This window comes from Acanthaster planci, linkage group LG05 (assembly GCF_054643075.1).
Source record: "Acanthaster planci isolate LZ-2023a linkage group LG05, COTS_SCS, whole genome shotgun sequence".
Lineage (NCBI taxonomy): Eukaryota > Metazoa > Echinodermata > Asteroidea > Valvatida > Acanthasteridae > Acanthaster > Acanthaster planci.
This window is the reverse complement of record NC_141781.1, coordinates 3660941-3677683: the sequence shown is the minus strand read 5'-3', so window position 1 is coordinate 3677683 and position 16743 is coordinate 3660941. Positions and strand designations below refer to the sequence as shown.

Sequence of the window (16743 nt, the reverse complement as noted above, 5' to 3'; positions counted from 1 at the left end):
GGTTGGCTAAACAGTAAGTGTTCAACCGTTGGCAGTGATTTTGATCAATAGGCCATTAAGAGCTATAATGAAATGGCAAATTGACGGGTATCATTTTACTAAGTAGGGCCATTCCCTGGAGGCTGTGTGGGAAAAGGGAACAATCAAAAGGGGATGTAACAGGAAAATTGCAAATCAAACCACAAGTTTCTTCCCTGAGAAAAATGTCAAATGTATGTGTCAGAAGTAAATCAGCATTGGTTGCCTATTTTGTTTCTTTTTGTAAAAAAATGGGGATTTTAAATTTTATTTCATTTGAATTCAGACGGGGTCTCTAAGAGGCTTCTTAATTGAAGAGAGTATTTTGTTTGAATCAATAAACTTCAAAATGGATTTGTATCAGGAGTGAACTTATTATGTGCATGTTACTCAACAAATACTGTTGATTTTCATCATGTCAAATAGAATGAATCATACTTGTCTTCAAGCTCAGTGTTATAGCTACATGTACATGTTCTTAGGCAGCGCTCAATCGAGATGCGTTGGTGCAAACAAGTACATGTATGACGTACCAATATTTAACGTTGAACATATAAAAACATGGACGATAATTTGTCACCACCTTGTAGATGCTGTAGTATCATTTTGTCATAGTGCACCTGTTTGTGTTGATGTTACTTTTCACCTACGTGTACATGTAACTTGTTGACCAAAGTAAGAAGCCGTTACTGTGATGGCACCATTGTTGTGGACAGATGAATGAATGAAAAACGCCCTCTCTTGTTCCTGCGTGGAGCAGACAATGTCACCCATTTTGTGTAGTGCAAAAAGAAAAGTATTTAAAGGGTATTATTTCAGATGTACTTCTCCCGGATTTTCACACCTGCACAGGATCCTTCACGAGGGCAAGGAGCGGGTGATGCCAGGCTGTGAGATTGTCAGCACCACGCCCAACGGCAACCCGGCCAATGTCAACACCCGCATCGGCATGAGCAGCCAGCGGGCCTATCTGACCTACCGCCGGGCCTCCGAGACCTCTTCCCACAACTCCCTGGCGGTCATCGACATCTGCGTCATCTTCACCAACAAGGTAAGCAATGGGTGGTCTGGTCTCAAGAGCCGAGGAAGACTGTACAGCCTCTGCAGGCCATACAGCCAGATCACCAACGGTTGGACATGCATGAGCGCATGCTGACAGTGGACTGAGTCAAAGCTCTGAAGGCCTGATGTGGATTCTGCCAAACAGTTCAGTGTCCATCGGTAATAGCAGTGTCCAGCATTTTGACCACTGTACTGAGAGCTCATTTATGCTCATAGTTACTGTATTCTGTATTGATTGATAAAAATTCTTACATAAAAAAACCTAATGCAAATTTATTCAACTTTCACTGTGTGGACCTGTTTTGTTCTGAGTTTCATACAATGACACCATAGTACTAGTAGATGGTAGTGACACTGCATGGGTTGTGCACAAATAGTATATGGTACTTGCGTACATACATGTACATGTACACCGTCTTGATTGCTGTCAAATACAGTACACTGGGTTTAAATGTGAGGAGCAAAGTACCGTGTACAGGTATACGTCCATACTGAAATTGTGCTTGTGCTGTGTCATTGAGTGATCATCCATCTTTCTATCATTCACATGAGTGTAAAAAGTGCACTGTTTTCTCTGGGTCCCTCCTTCCTAGAGTGCACAAACTGAATTGATTGCAGTGCTGGATATTGCATTTGGAAAGGTTTGTATGCATGTGAAAATAGCCTCTATCCCCGACCCCCCCCCAAAGAAATGGAAGACTCCTGAAGAAGAGTAAACTGCTGTGGTTGTTTTTTGGAGTGTAATTCTGATGGACTGACGTGTCTTTCTCGCAGGGTGAAACGCCACCACATGCCTTCTGTCTGATTAACAAGAACCTGAACAAAGGCAGCATGGTAGGGTCGGATGTCTACCTCTGCTACAAGAAATCAGCCGTCAGAGGCAACTCGTTGGCCTATCAGTCAGGTTGGTCTTTTGAAAACTAAACGATTATTTAAAAAAGGGCACTTTGCCTCAAAATATTGCTGTGAAAGACACATATACTTGAGTATGAGTTTTGAGTCAGGAAAAACAAAATACTTGCGTGGGCCAGTTCACAAGAAATTTCTAAATGATTCAGAGAAGAAAAGTAGCTCTAACAAAATAATAGGAACACAACAGCGTTATTCTACTACAAAAACCAATCAAGGAACTGAAAACGTTGTAACAGACGATACAAATAGACAAAGCCAACTGAAATGACAGGAATACGTTTAAAACAAGAAACTGTGCAATTAAAAGTAGTCGATGATGTAAGCTTTAATTGGGTCCAAAGTAATGCATGTACGGAGTAGGTGCATGTACATGTAGCAATGCACGGTAACTACATTGCTCACACCGATGGCATGAACACACACATGTAAATATGCTGTTGCAAATGTAAAGGATGACTGTCTGAAGTGAGTAGATAATACTTTTAAGTCGGTCGTCTTTCCCCTGGGGGACCAGGCAACATAAACAGTCGCTACAAGAAAGCCGTCTTTATCTCTGGCAATATGCCACGGGTCAGAGGTCTCATTGAGATTATCACCATATCACATCGTTTGTGGGACCCTATCAGCTCATTAAAAGCCTTGCCGTTACCATTACCGCTGTCACTGATAAACTTCCCCAAATTCAGGAAGAGCCTCATGCACACTTTCTGTTTCGCCTGAGATATATGGAGTGAGCCATTCGTGTACTTCCTCACGTCCCCTTAGCTTATTTTTAGCCTTTTTATTACCCTCGAAACTTGTTCCCGGGCATGATATCTTTTCCAGTGACTGCACTCATGCTTCATCCTGTTGATAAACTAGTTGTTAAGAATCGAAATGGACTGATTCTGATAAACAGATGAGTAGAATTCAATGATTGATTGCAAACTAGTTTTGTTACATGTATCTGTTCTATTCCACCAGAGATAAGAATGTAAAAGTTGCATTGAGTTTTAAGAAATCTCCGCACCTGTTGATACATTAAGTTTTTAAAATGCTGGTATCCAGGGAAAAGGGTGTAAAAATATCACAAAAACACAATTGATACCCAAAAACCACAAACACAATAAATTAACAATATACAGAAAGGAAAATTGATGGGATTTGACAGGTTACTTTCCTTGATAAACACCAGTTTAGCTGTTTACCATTTAAAGTGCAACATTTTCTTGGAAAACATTTGTGAAATTTCCTAAAGGTTGACAAGGTTACAAACAGTTAGGTTTATATAAGTGTGTTATGTTCCAAATCCTTCAATTGTCCTTCAGGTCACAGAAATGAAAGTTTGTTGTTTTTCGATTTGTAGAAAAGTACATGTATGACGTGCACTATGAACTCATCACATGTCTTGTTTTGTTTCTGGTATATACATGTATTTATGTACATGAACATTAATTATGAGGCTTCCAAATTCTGATTTTAAGTCCATAGTTTTTGTTTTTACGCCGTAAGAGCTGATTTGGGTTGAGGGCACGTTGCATGCCTGTGAATCATTACCAGCAAAAGTCCGCTAAACTTGAACAAAATGAGTCTCAAGCTGATATTTTTTCTGGGTTTCATGTGAATGTCAGAAACTCTGCTCTATATTTCAATGCATGCTGATATACTGATGATTGTTGATTAAAAAGTGATCTGTAAAAAACTGTTGCCAATTTTCCTATAATTGGCATTGTGCAAGAAGTCATGTGCTGCTGTGGCAAGTTTAGAATCTCTGTGTTGGTTTTGGTCATATACACACAGTGCCTACCGTACGTGTACTTGTACTTTGCTGTTATTGCAGCAGCATCAAGTAGGCTATACCAGTTTTTAACAAATAGTCCAAGAGTGTACATAAGGGGAGAACCTCAAAAGATTGTTTTGTCACAAAATTGGATGTAAACCTCAAAATCTGTCCGATTGAAAATTGGACAGATTTGCTCGTGTTGTTCACCAAAAAGTTGTTCATGTCGCCACGGCTCATCCGTGTCTGGTGGTTTTTCACGCCTCCAGGAATTATGAGCCGCTACCCCCTGGTAGACGACGAGGAGTTCCCCCTCCCGGAGTCTGTCTCCAGATTTTGCATGCCCCTGGGAACCACCATAGAGTGCTGGTCCACAGCTCGTCACCATCCACTTCCCGTCTTCTCAACGTTTGTCCTAACAGACAGCAGTGGAGGAAAGGTGAGCCTTTCCCCCCCAATCTTGTTTTTTTTATTAAGAAGAATAATTTCCCCAGAAGCACTTGATGATGTTTACATTGGTTGTTTTGCCCCATCACTGATGTTTTTTGTAATACTGTAACTCAGTGTTGTACGAGGGCTTGTGAAAAGTGTTGATAAAAATCGCATCTCGTAAGTATGTTTTGCGCAGTACCCTTTTAAAAATTTTGCTTGACCAGGCTAGCTGACCCCCACAAGCTCAGTTGCCCGGTGGGAAGACATCCCCACTAGCATGCAGGAGGTCATGGGTTCGAGTCCCATTAGAGTAAGCCTGTGAAATTTGCATAAGCCCTCAGATAATGCTGAGTACACTGTTATAAGTAAACATTAGTGAAGGTCAAACTCCCAATACAAAAATTAACATCTCTCAATGCAAAAACCATGTTATCAGTGTGTCCACTGGAAATCAAGCCTTGTTTGTGATTGTCCTTGACAGGCATAAGGTGACTGGGGCTTTACCTGGCTCAATCCTGCAAAATATCCCCCCCCCCAAAAAAAAACACTCCTTATGGATGTTGTAGGATCAGGGAGCATTTGTATTCATACTTCTGAGATAAAAGTTCTGACCAGTACACAGGGTTTTTTCCATCTGAGCAAGAGACTTTTGAAAGCAGGGATGTTCATGTCAGGAAGAATTATCGTCCAACAGTTTTACGGCGCAGCGGTCACGTTCTACGAAGGTTACCCAGAGGAGAAGCTGACCTTACAGCAGCAGAAGGACCTGGGCCTGAAGGTGGGCAAGAAGAACAGCGTGAAGCTGACGTACAGCGTGCACACCAACAAGTGCATCTGTCTCCTGTCTAGGTGGCCCTTCTTTGACGCCTTCAAGAAGTTCCTGAGTTTCATCTACAGGCTGTCGCTCTCTGGTCCCCACACGATACCTATCGAACGGTGAGATTTCACTTTCTCCCATTTCTTCCCCTTTTTTTTGTGTGGAATACACCATCGACAGTTTGGGGAGGGGCGCTAGTGTGTTAAGTGCTTGTCTCTCACCACTGTGATCGCGGGTTCGATTTTTGGCCCGGAACATATGAAGTCTCACCTGTGCCTCTACGATTTTTCTCCAGGATCTCTAATTTTTCTCAGTCTGCAAAAATCCACAATTCTGATCTCTGGTCGTGCTCTGTGGGTAGGTGTAGGTCATTTGGTGGCAGGCTGGGTTCCTTTACATGCCTTCAGCTTAACTACGTTATAGTTTTAGTGTGCACAGCATATTTGAACATAATTGTATGGAATTTCGCAGTTGGTAAATGAATTCATTAACCCTAACAGTCCTCAATCCTTCACCTGTTGGAGGACTGAGGACTGTTAGGGTTAATAAATCAAGACATTATACAAGATTTAATTGCTCTCAAAGGGCATGTACATGGCTCTGAGGAGGATTAAGAATGGGAAAAGAAAAACAGTAAGACATGAAAACTCGTACGTAGCCAAGGGTTAACTGTTGAGTATTTCTTGCAGTTACACAGAGGGATCAAGCCAGGGACTGTTGGCAAGATTCTTCTCAAAATGAAGGGTCTCTAATTGTGCAAGCAGTGAAATGTTAAGACTCGAGTTTGTTTTGCTTGGAAGTTGTGTTCCTGCTAAAATCCTGTCGCACATTCTTAGTGGCTTTATTCTGGTACTTAGATGTTACTCCCATGTAAGATAGTAATGGCTAGGCTTGACTGTCCTGAATCCATGTAAGATAGTAATGGCTAGGCTTGACTGTCCTGAATCCATGTAAGATAGTAATGGCTAGGCTTGACTGTCCTGAGTCCATGTAAGATAGTAATGGCTAGGCTTGACTGTCCTGAATCCATGTAAGATAGTAATGGCTAGGCTTGACTGTCCTGAATCCATGTAAGATAGTAATGGCTAGGCTTGACTGTCCTGAATCCATGTAAGATAGCAATGGCTAGGCTTGACTGTCCTGAATCCATGTAAGATAGCAATGGCTAGGCTTGACTGTCCTGAATCCATGTAAGATAGTAATGGCTAGGCTTGACTGTCCTGAATCCATGTAAGATAGTAATGGCTAGGCTTGACTGTCCTGAATCCATGTAAGATAGCAATTGCTAGGCTTGACTGTCCTGAATGCATCAAATAAAATTAAAAAGTCTTGTGTTGAATATTTGTTTTGATAAAGGGCATGCATGTACCGGTACACAGGATTAACTTCGAATCATAATACCTTCATGCATGTTAAATACAAGTGTGTTGCAGTATTTCATTCACGAGTGACTGACAGTTACTGGAACTGTAGTGCTGTCTTCACAGCAACGCAGCTTTGGTGTAAGCACCGTTGATATATTGATATTATCGATATGGGTTTCATATCGATTGCAGATGTTTAGTTATTTGGTAATATCAATATATTGAAAATATCAGATTTTGGAGAAATATCAAAAGTGTGGAAACTTTGAAAACATTGATATTGAAAAGTGCATCAAAAATATCGCTACTGAGGAATGAACTTTAATTAAAAAATACCAAACTGCATTGTCACATTACTGTAATTTTTGATCAGCCACAGCTTGCGTTGGTTCTCACGCTGAGTGAAAAATGTCCGTGTACCTTATACTCCGGGCGGCTTATACGCCGACATTTGAAGAATAAATTCAGTCACCTATTTCAGTCTTGCACTCAATAATTTGCGTACACTTTGCCTCAAAAATATCTCAAAATTTATCCTCCAAAACAGACAATTATTTGCTGTCCTAACAGACAGCAGTGGAGGAAAGGTGAGCCTTTCCCCCCCAATCTTGTTTTTTTTATTAAGATGAATAATTTCCCCAGAAGCACTTGATGATGTTTACATTGGTTGTTTTACCCCTTCGCTGATGTTATTTGTTATACTGTATACTCAGTGTTGTACGAAGGCTTGTGAAAAGTGTTGATATAAATCGCATCTCGTAAGTATGTTTTGTGCACTACCCTTTTTAAAAAATGTCCCTGTAGCTTATACGCCGACGTTTGAAGAATAAATTCAGTCACCTATTTCAGTCTTGCACTCAATAATTCGCATACAATTTGCCTTGAAAATATCTGAAAATTTATCTTTCAAAACAGAGAATTATTTGCTCACCAAATATATGTAGACTAGCACCACATGCTGATGATATCGCTATGCATGGTAGCGTGTATGCCATCCAATATAGGCAACGTATGCAATATGGACACTAGAACATGTCGCAAAAGTGAATTGGATCACACCATTACAGTGTAGGGGTATACCCTTAGAACAATTCACCAGCAATTCACGCCAGTTATAATACCTTGAAATTAAAATGAATAAAATTCAATATATCGATAATATCGATATAAAAAAACAATATATCGGTATTGGCCAAAATACAATATCGAGGTTGCCTACTTTGGTATAGCATGTGAGTTTTCAAATATAATTTTTGGGAACTGACAAAAGGAGAATCCTTGATTTTGAAGAGGGTGTATGTCTGCATATAACGTGCTATAGACCTTATGCATCTGACGACATGCTAGAGGGTATTTCTTTCTTCCTCTAGGATAGGCTGAAGTAAGCCTTTTCTGCATTCATTGTAGCTAAATTAAAATAAAGAATAGCTTCTCACTCCGCCTTAACACATAAGTAACCTGGGATAGCTTTGTAGAGACATGAACATAGAGACTGGGGGCGTGATGGCTTAGGCTCAACTTAGTACAAAACCCTTTAACAGTATCGTTTCCCAACATTGCCTAAGTGTGCTGAATTTAGGCAAATTGGCAGAGTAATTTTCATCCCCCTCAAGTATCGTAACCCTGTCTGTGCATATTCCAACACTCATCCCGTTAGTGGAAGATCCATCAGGGAGGCACTCGGGGGGGGAAGGGGTTTAGTTTGCTGCTGGCAAACAGACATTCTGAGAACATTTATTTGCATGTTGACCCGTCTCTACATCTCCAACTTGCTAGTCGAGACACACGGCATACCTTGAAGGAGATGAAATTCCCCCTTGGGTGAGCCAGGAGATGTGCATCTTAAAGCAGATATCTAGCAAATAGATATACAGTGTTGTCTAACCTACCGGTACATGTACATGCAAATGCACATGCATGTAGTTAGAAAAACAATTGCAAACCTCGCAAAACAATGCAACTGTTAAGTGAAATAGGAAACAAAGTGAAACGGGTGGACTGATGCATAAAATTAATAATGTTTAAGTAAAAGTACATTTTTTTGCCAATGCTTAAAGTAAATGCCTGTCATTGGAAAACCTCTTTTGAAACCCTAATGTGGAGGTGTTACGAAATATTGACTCAGCTGATTAGTAGACGTACCCAAAACATCTTGTTATTTTGGCCGGCTCCGGCCAGCTGAGTATCAAGCAACATTGATCGCAGTTCTCTTAAGCTGTCCGTGGTGACTGATGTCACCCACCTATGCCCTTGGCTCAGCACTGCAATCAATAGAGCCGGAATTCCTTGATCCAATTAAGATGGGGCTTCTTGGCAGAAGACTCCTACGTACCTTAAAATCCTTAACCTACTTATTCCCCAATCCAATTGCCTGCACAGCCTGCATTCAGCCCACCTGTAACACATACATGTAACAAGCAGGGGCCAATTTCATGGAGCTGCTTAAGCACAAAATTTGCTTAAGCACAAAAAACCCTTGCTTAAAAAACAAAGGTTACCAGCTTAAAAGCTATGTGGTTGTCATGTTAACCAAACAACAGGTGAATACCATTCCAAAACAACATACATCACCTGGAGTTTTGGTTTGTACCGGTAACCCGATGAGTCAAAAAAGGTTTTTTTCACGCTGAAGCAAATTTTGTGCTTAAGCAGCTCTATAAAATTGGCCCCTCAGTTCAGCACCAAGCTTAGCAATCCCTCAACAAGAAGCAGAATCCATCTGTTTTGAAAGGCCAAGGTTCATATGTCATGTCAGTCTGTTTTTTTTCCTTATGCCGTTGTCTGGTTTGTTTTGTCCACTGCCACCTGTGGTGATCGTCTATGATGGCATGTTGGACGGGATGCGGTTGTTAATAGCAAAAACTCTCAGAGTATTGATTACCTACATGTTGCAAGGTTTCATAATGTCAAAATAATGCTTATTGGGCAGTTTAGGCTTCAATCGTGGAAAAACGTGTGAGCATGTATAGAAAGAATTGTGACATGTATAACAGGCATTCGGCTTTGCATGTACACAGAAGTGGTGTTGCATTAACAAACAACGGTAATTAAAAGAGTTATTAAAAATGAAATAAAATCAATAAAGCCTTACAACGGTCTACGTGTAATCCTCAAAGCAATGGTCCTGTGGTTACTGAGCAGCAGGTTTTCTAAGGCGGTGAATAACAAATTACACATGTACTTATATGTAAATAGATTGTAAGAATTATTTATTCCACTTTGCCTCCTTTACTCTGCAGATACTAGGCAAAATTCAGGAGAACTGGTGTTATGTTTGACTAACCAACACCTAGGACTCAAATCTGACTCTGAAGATAATTTTGCAAGGACCCATAAGGAATTTACTGAAATCTGCTACACTGTACATCGGCAATGCAGTAGATCACACATTACTTCCATTGTTTTCCGGTACTTAGTTTAAAATTCGGACACTACACTCCACGGATATAAAGAACACGGAACTACAAAATGAAGGCCAAGGCTCTTCAGCCCCCTAATCCTTAATGATGAAAGGCTATTTTACAACTTTCTGGGATAAGCAAATACGTGTTCATGTGCATCAGCAAAGCACTAGTCATAAGAAGTACAAAGTATGTGAAATCTTGGCTGGTAACCTGTCTTTGCCACCAAGATGCTGTACTTTCCATGTTTAGCAAACCTCTGTGCTGAGGCAGCTGCACGAAACTGGATTGAGTGGACAGATTTGGATGGCCTTGGGAAAAACGGAAGTGTAAAATTGGTTTCAGTTTTAGCCTGATATGTCAGTTTGTCTAGTTGTTGCCCGCCATGTACATGTATATGTATGTGTACCGTTCCTTCCTGACTAATTACATGAACGTCCAAAACAAAGTCACGTGAACTTGTGAAAGTGTTGTAATGCATGTAGGAAATTGGATTACCATTGCGTACATTGCTGAACATGTACATGTACATGACATGTTTCCATGTACATGTACATAACATGTTTTCATGTACATGTACATCGTAGGCTGCAGCCACTTCAAAAAACATGGAGGCTAGTCAATTTTTCAAAATGCCAAGTGTGTTACCATATGCACATGCACCTCTAAATGTCAGACTAACGCACCTGCCCGCTGTCTGGATAAGGTCTGCTGTGTCCCTGATGGGCCTACCGGTAGAATGTGCCTGGGCCTTCTGTGTCGATGTTTGCTTGACACAGAAACACTGGTTGTTATTCAAGTGCTGTGTAGGATGCACATGTATGCCCTACATGCGTGACAACAGAACACCTTCCAGTGTTTGACTTCTGAAAGATATTGATGTTCTGTTCAGAGGTATTATGTCGATCAAACAGACATTTTTTTCCATTTAGTTTTGTCCTGTTCAAACACATTGGACTAGGCCATCCATGTTGGTGCTTTTTGTGTATGTGGAGTATGGCTACTCGTCAGTGGGGTCTTAACCCAGCGACATTATATCTGCAAGGCCCAGGACCAGCTCTGTCTCAGAGATTAGAGACTGTAGGGCCCAGCCCTAATTGCTTTTCATGTGGCTGAGTGTTCTGACTTTGTTGAAAAAAAACAACAACACGAGTCGTACCGGTAATTCACCAGAGCTACAGTACCTTTGAGCCATAGACATTCGAACGAATTTCGCACAATGTAAATCAACAGGAACCGTCATTGTTTTTACCCAAATACATGAAATTGCCGTTTGAATGAGGATGCAAAACTAAGCTTAACATTTAAAGAAAGAGCTCAGTTTGATCTTTCTGAAATGAATGCAAAATTACTGAAAATATGATCTTAAGACTTATTTCATTGGATCAGATTACCATTTAATTTCATGTTTGCGACATCAATTTTCAGTTTCACATGTGAAGCTACATTATCTGACAAAAACATCTTGTCGTTTCCCCTCTTTCCGTTGCTGCAGGCATATTGCCCACTTCATGAACGAGGTCCAATTCCCCACTCCACAGAGACCAAGGATACTCATGGAGGTGAGTCTCTTTCCCTCGCTGTCTGGGTGATTTTGCCCTCATCTGGAGTGAGTGATGGCGGTTGATAGGGAAGATGCTATTGTTTGCATTTGAAGCTTACTGTTTGCTGATGGCTATTCGTATAATGAAGGAAGGCCAGGAGTCTAGTCGTGTAGCAAAAACCAGATCACAGTTCCTGTAATGTTCAATGATTCTGGTCCTTGACATGTAAAGAGATAGTCTCCAAGTCTATCAAAATCCATTTCTCCTCTATGTTGGATTTTGATGGACATACCGTAGCCCAGAATGCCTGAGGTGATCAGATTTGACGGAGTATGACGGACATGGTCCAAAAAGTCTTAAGCCCTGCTGGGGTATTCTGTGCATTTTGCCATGGCAACTACTGATGACATCATGTGCGAGTAAGCTGTGAGTGATAGGACCATCAGCAAAGACTGTCACGTCAGTGGTGGACTTTGGAGCAAGCAATGGTTTTTTGTATTGGATTTTGATGGATTATGATCCAGTGCCACGTTAACGTCACTAGGGAGTTAGGGATAATGGATTACACAGACCCAAAAGACATAGTTTGACACCTGAAGATCTACTTACAGTATGTTCTTTGGATATTCTCATTTGGGTATAACGTTGTGTAACTTACGCCTTGTTTTTTTCTTGTTTCTTATTAAGCTTCTGAAATGCCATCAAAAATATTTTTGCTCATGTAATTGGTGCATTTCTTTTCAAAGATTCCCACTGTGGTGATGTTACGATTATTGTTATTCGTTTTATTGCAATGTTCCTGGGACGTTAGACTTTATCTTGCTTTTTTTACCTTATGCTGTTCGCCTTACTTGTATTCAGTGGTGGTGGCAGGCTTTATAATTCTGTACTTTTGTAATGGGTTGCATATGTACATGTACACTTTGTGTCCGAACAAAAATGGCGCAAGTATTCATTTTAAACATAAAATGCCAATCCGCAATATTTATAACTTAGTTTCACAGAGGATATTCTCAGTTTGGTGATGCTTTTTATTTCAGTTTAATTGCTTTTGGCCAATTGGAGTTTTTGGGATTTTTTTCTTTTAAGGCTTTCATTGGATATAGGATTGTAAAGTCTTCCAGCCATTTTTATTCTGTGAAGTGGCCTCTACCCGTTGTACAAGGAATGTAACCGTTTGATACTGCAGAATCTTAGATTTTGGTGGATTCACTGAAGCTCTTTAGGTTCAAGTGCCCGTCTGTTTTTGTTCTTTCTCCAGCTTGGTCACGACTCCCTGATCCTGGCCCAGCCCCAGACTTCCCCCATGCCCCTCAGCGGTGCCTCCTTCTGCGCCATGCTGCGCAACCTGGCGCCGGACAACAGCATGAACATGCTGGCGTTTGTGCTGCTGGAGCACAAGTTGCTGTTGCACTCCCTCCGGCCGGCCCTGCTCACCGGCGTGGCAGAAGCAGTTGCTGCCGTAGGTTTTGCTATCTCAATACCAGTTGGTACAAATCTGCCATCATTAATTGTCACTCGACCTAACAAGATGAGGTACACGTTGGCAGAGCCACTTTGGTGTCAAAGGCATAAAAAAAGATGTCTCTCCATGTACTTGTTAGTCAGTGGGAACTTTCAACACTCTTTTATCCATGTAATGCCAATTTCCATCAGGAACTAAATGGTATATCAAAACTGTGGGCTCAGTTTGCTATTTTCTGCATTACAGACTAAAATTGGATGACTCAGTCGGCATTATGCTGACTGCTTTGAGCCCCGTTGATCATTCCAAACTTTCTCCTCTCGCCATCTTGCTATCTCTTGATCTTCTTCCCCATTCCAGATGATCTTCCCATTCATGTGGCAGTGTCCCTATATTCCCCTGTGTCCTCTCAGCCTGTCAGCTGTCATCAGTGCTCCGTTGCCCGTCATTGCCGGTGTCGATTCACGCTACTTTGACATGTATGAGCCCCCCACGGACGCTACGTGCCTGGATATAGACACAAACAGCATATTGCAGTGAGTGTCCAATTTCACCATCCCAAACGAGTGATTATACAAACAGCTGTTATGTTTCTTGGCATTCAAATTACGTTAATGGCTAAATTGATGATGCTGGTCGGAAAACTAGGGCCGAGATATCCTTAATTCAAAATTTGTGAATGAAGCAGTAAATATAGAAATATTTTGTAGTACGTGAAAAAGTACAAAATAAAGCACGGACTGCAGGTTGTGGTTACATTTATTTTAATAAAGGTTTGTCAAAAGAATTTGGTTAGAGAGTTTGCCAGAATGCCCATTTCACACTGAATTGACAGCTGGTTTATTTCCGGCACATCTATCTGTTTGGGTAATTTGTTTTTATGGCAGTTGCATTCTGGAATATCATTTGAATAGGAGTTACCAGGAGTGAAGTGAACTTGGTTTGTCCAAACGTTTCAAGTGCTAATTACAAATTTGTTTTCATCACATTTCATTTAATAATGGTAGTTTCACTATTCATCAATGGCGCTGTCATGTTTACATTTTACACTCTCCACGTTCACACTTTTCATCCTTTTTCCTCCCCGCCAAGTCATAAATCGTCCATGGATTCCTCAGTGTATGTATCTGCTTGCTAGATGCCTTATCAAGAATCTGTTTTTGAATTAATTACAAGGTTTTTCGCCCCTTAAATTTGTAAATGGGTGCATGTAGAAATTTGCTTGCATTCATTTATGGTCTTAAGTCATTTAGGGCGACAGAAATTTCTGTTTGAATGACGTGCAAGAATGATTTCCAATGATTTAAAATTCTGTTGTGTCTCCCTTTGGGTGTTGCCATTGACGGTTGACTAGCCCATTGCTAATTGTCATCTTACGATTAACAGATCTTTCAGATCTCTCAGTCAGAATTTTGCAAATGCTGTTTATGAAATGGTGGTTGATCCCACTCACTCTAATGAGCCAGCTTGGTATTCCAACAGCACATGATCAAAATGATGCATGTCCGAGGTCATTTGGGTTGGCGTGCCAGGTCTGCCCTCTCAGCTCGGCCCTGTGTGTACTCCCCGGTACTTGGTTCCCAAATGCTGTTGCTTTTTTGAAATACTGAACGGGCTCATTAAGCATGCACAAGACAATGCTGCAGACTCTACATACATTTAATGTAATGTAGAAATGCTGCGGAGCATTATGGGCTCGTCTGGCTGCGGACATTCAGGAAGAGATTTTGCAGGCCTAATGGGATTTGCCATCACATCTTTGCTGTCTTTGCACGATTCTCCCGTGATTGGTCAGTCGGTTGCATCAGTAATGTGAGAGTAGTTCGGGCTTTCAGGTTCCCAATCCCACGCGGGTACATGAACAGGTAGAATCCTTGCTTATTCACTACTCACTTCTGCTGTAACTTCTGCACACTGTACAAAAGGCATGATGATGTACAGTATATATACCCAAGAGTCCTAGTTTTACGAAAGTCGCTAGTGGTATTCTGGTACTATTTAAGCGCAGGTGATGGTTATTCTTTTGGCCCAATCTAGTGTTTGATTTGCAGGTCTTAAAAAGTCCAGAGTGCAGCAGTTGTGAAATACAGTTCCCTTTTTTATGCAGGTCAGAGGAGAGGAAGCCTGTGACATGGAAAATCTTGCCAAAGGTACCATAAAGTTACATTTGAATTCAAGTACATTACGCCTTTCATATTAGTATACCATAAATTATATATTAGAAGGGGGAAGGACCTGTATGGCTCATTTAATTATATAAACATAAAGACATTGATATCATAGTAGAGATTTTTACTGTTTATTTTAGTTTTGTATGATACATTTTATAAAGAGTTCTGAAGATTTGTATTGCCGCTACTGAATTGTCCCATAGTATGAAATGTGTGTTTTTTTTTACTGTAAATATCTTTCCAAAAGTCATTTTTGAGTCAGATTATTAGTATTCTACCAATGTGTTTCAATGATATTTACAAAGTTACATGCTTGGTCTTAGGAGTCACATGTACATGGGTTTGCCCAAAATGGCCACATTAAAATGTGTCTCTTGTAGCCTATCCCAGATGTTTTGTGAGTTGTTGCATTTGTAATTTGTCTAATGTACGGTATTTTGCCGCACTGAAACAATGCAGAAACCAGCCAAGCGTCTGCACAGCACGCTGACGAGGCTGTATTATGAGCTGTGCGAGTCGGGAATTGGTGATGGGGTGTCAGATGAACAGGTGGTTGAGGTGGCGCCGCTGGAGGTGGACTTCAACCGCAAGAAGAAACAGGTACAGGATTCCGGACACCGGGCAGAGTAGCATGCGCTGTGTCAAACGATCAAAAGGGGGAGGGGGGTAAACTGAGCAGAGGGTTGAAGAAAATAAAACAACTTGATACCGATTTTAAAGATACTTGGAGGCTTGCATTTTTCCAGCGTGCCCCTAAACCCTAAAAGGAGATTTCCTCTCTCTGTTCCCAGCACATATCGCCACGGGACTTTTTTGTCTGAGTCAAGTCTGTGTGAGTTTGCCTGCTGACATCTCGTAGAGATTTTTACCCAGATGACATAGCTTTGAGTATGCTGTTCCTGAGAAATATCCAAGTTTTGATTTTAGGTTTCCCTATGATCTGAGTTTACAGGCAGTAGTGTAAAGCATAAATGACCATGATCAGACATATTTTGATTGTGCTAAAACTATGTAGATGTAGTAAGCATGGGTGTCTCTGAACGCAAACCAAGTTCTCAGTGCAATTTGACATTGCATAGCTGAAATCTGAAAAGGTTGAGTTTACTGTACACTTCCGCAATTATTGCATACAGGCATTCTGGAAATCCACCATTTATCTCAAAAACAAAAATTGCACATTAACCAATCTACAATGGATGTACTGTTTTCAAGAATATATCTTAAAATGTGGTTAAACATCAGTAAACTCTTAAGAATTCATTTGAAGTAATTCACTTTTCTGTCTGCCTTGAAAATTTACCCAAGCTTGTTCTATTGCCCCCCAAATATTTCTCTGAAGGGTTGACAGGGGTCGACTTTGACACAATATTGTTTCTGATCTCTCGTTGTCAACAGTTACAAATGGAGCACAGGATTCAGGAGGCCTTTCTAACCTTCATGTCGTCCATGCTGAAAGGCTACAGCCATAACCTTCTCCCCATCACCCAACAGCCCAACCACAGAGTCACCGACGCCAGTGCTCGCTTTGACTATCCAGGTAAGCCGGTCATCCTCTCACTGAAATGCATCAAATTCTTTGATTCACTGTGCTGCTTCAGCCTGCTGAAACGGGTGAACTCGGTGCATGCCTGAGTTTCTTGGGAGTGGTAAAAATTCGCTTCTTGTCAATTGCTGTTGTGGAATTTTGAATTTTTGCCAAAGTTAAATCAGCACTTTTGGAGTAATCCCTTCCTCAGTTTTGCAATTTTTATTGGAAGAACTGGCAAGTGCCACTAGAAAAATGAAAAAGTCAGATCTT

At 40.9% G+C, this 16743-nt stretch overlaps 1 protein-coding gene across 7 annotated transcripts in view; it reads left to right on the top strand.

Annotated features, from left to right (window-relative positions):
• The window catches only part of LOC110982955 (C-myc promoter-binding protein-like), an 84171-nt gene that overhangs the window by 25459 nt on the left and 41969 nt on the right, over nt 1-16743 (top strand). For 6 of the 7 annotated variants that reach the window (XM_087136511.1, XM_087136510.1, XM_087136512.1 and 3 more), the window contains 11 exons: nt 871-1069; nt 1855-1984; nt 4021-4190; nt 4878-5119; nt 11261-11327; nt 12571-12771; nt 13135-13310; nt 13867-13893; nt 14882-14924; nt 15405-15545; nt 16341-16482. In XM_087136511.1, the coding sequence (XP_086992637.1) occupies nt 871-1069; nt 1855-1984; nt 4021-4190; nt 4878-5119; nt 11261-11327; nt 12571-12771; nt 13135-13310; nt 13867-13893; nt 14882-14924; nt 15405-15545; nt 16341-16482 (1538 nt within the window). The remainder of the gene's footprint in view (nt 1-870; nt 1070-1854; nt 1985-4020; nt 4191-4877; nt 5120-11260; nt 11328-12570; nt 12772-13134; nt 13311-13866; nt 13894-14881; nt 14925-15404; nt 15546-16340; nt 16483-16743) is intronic. The other variant, XM_087136509.1, reaches the window with a different exon arrangement.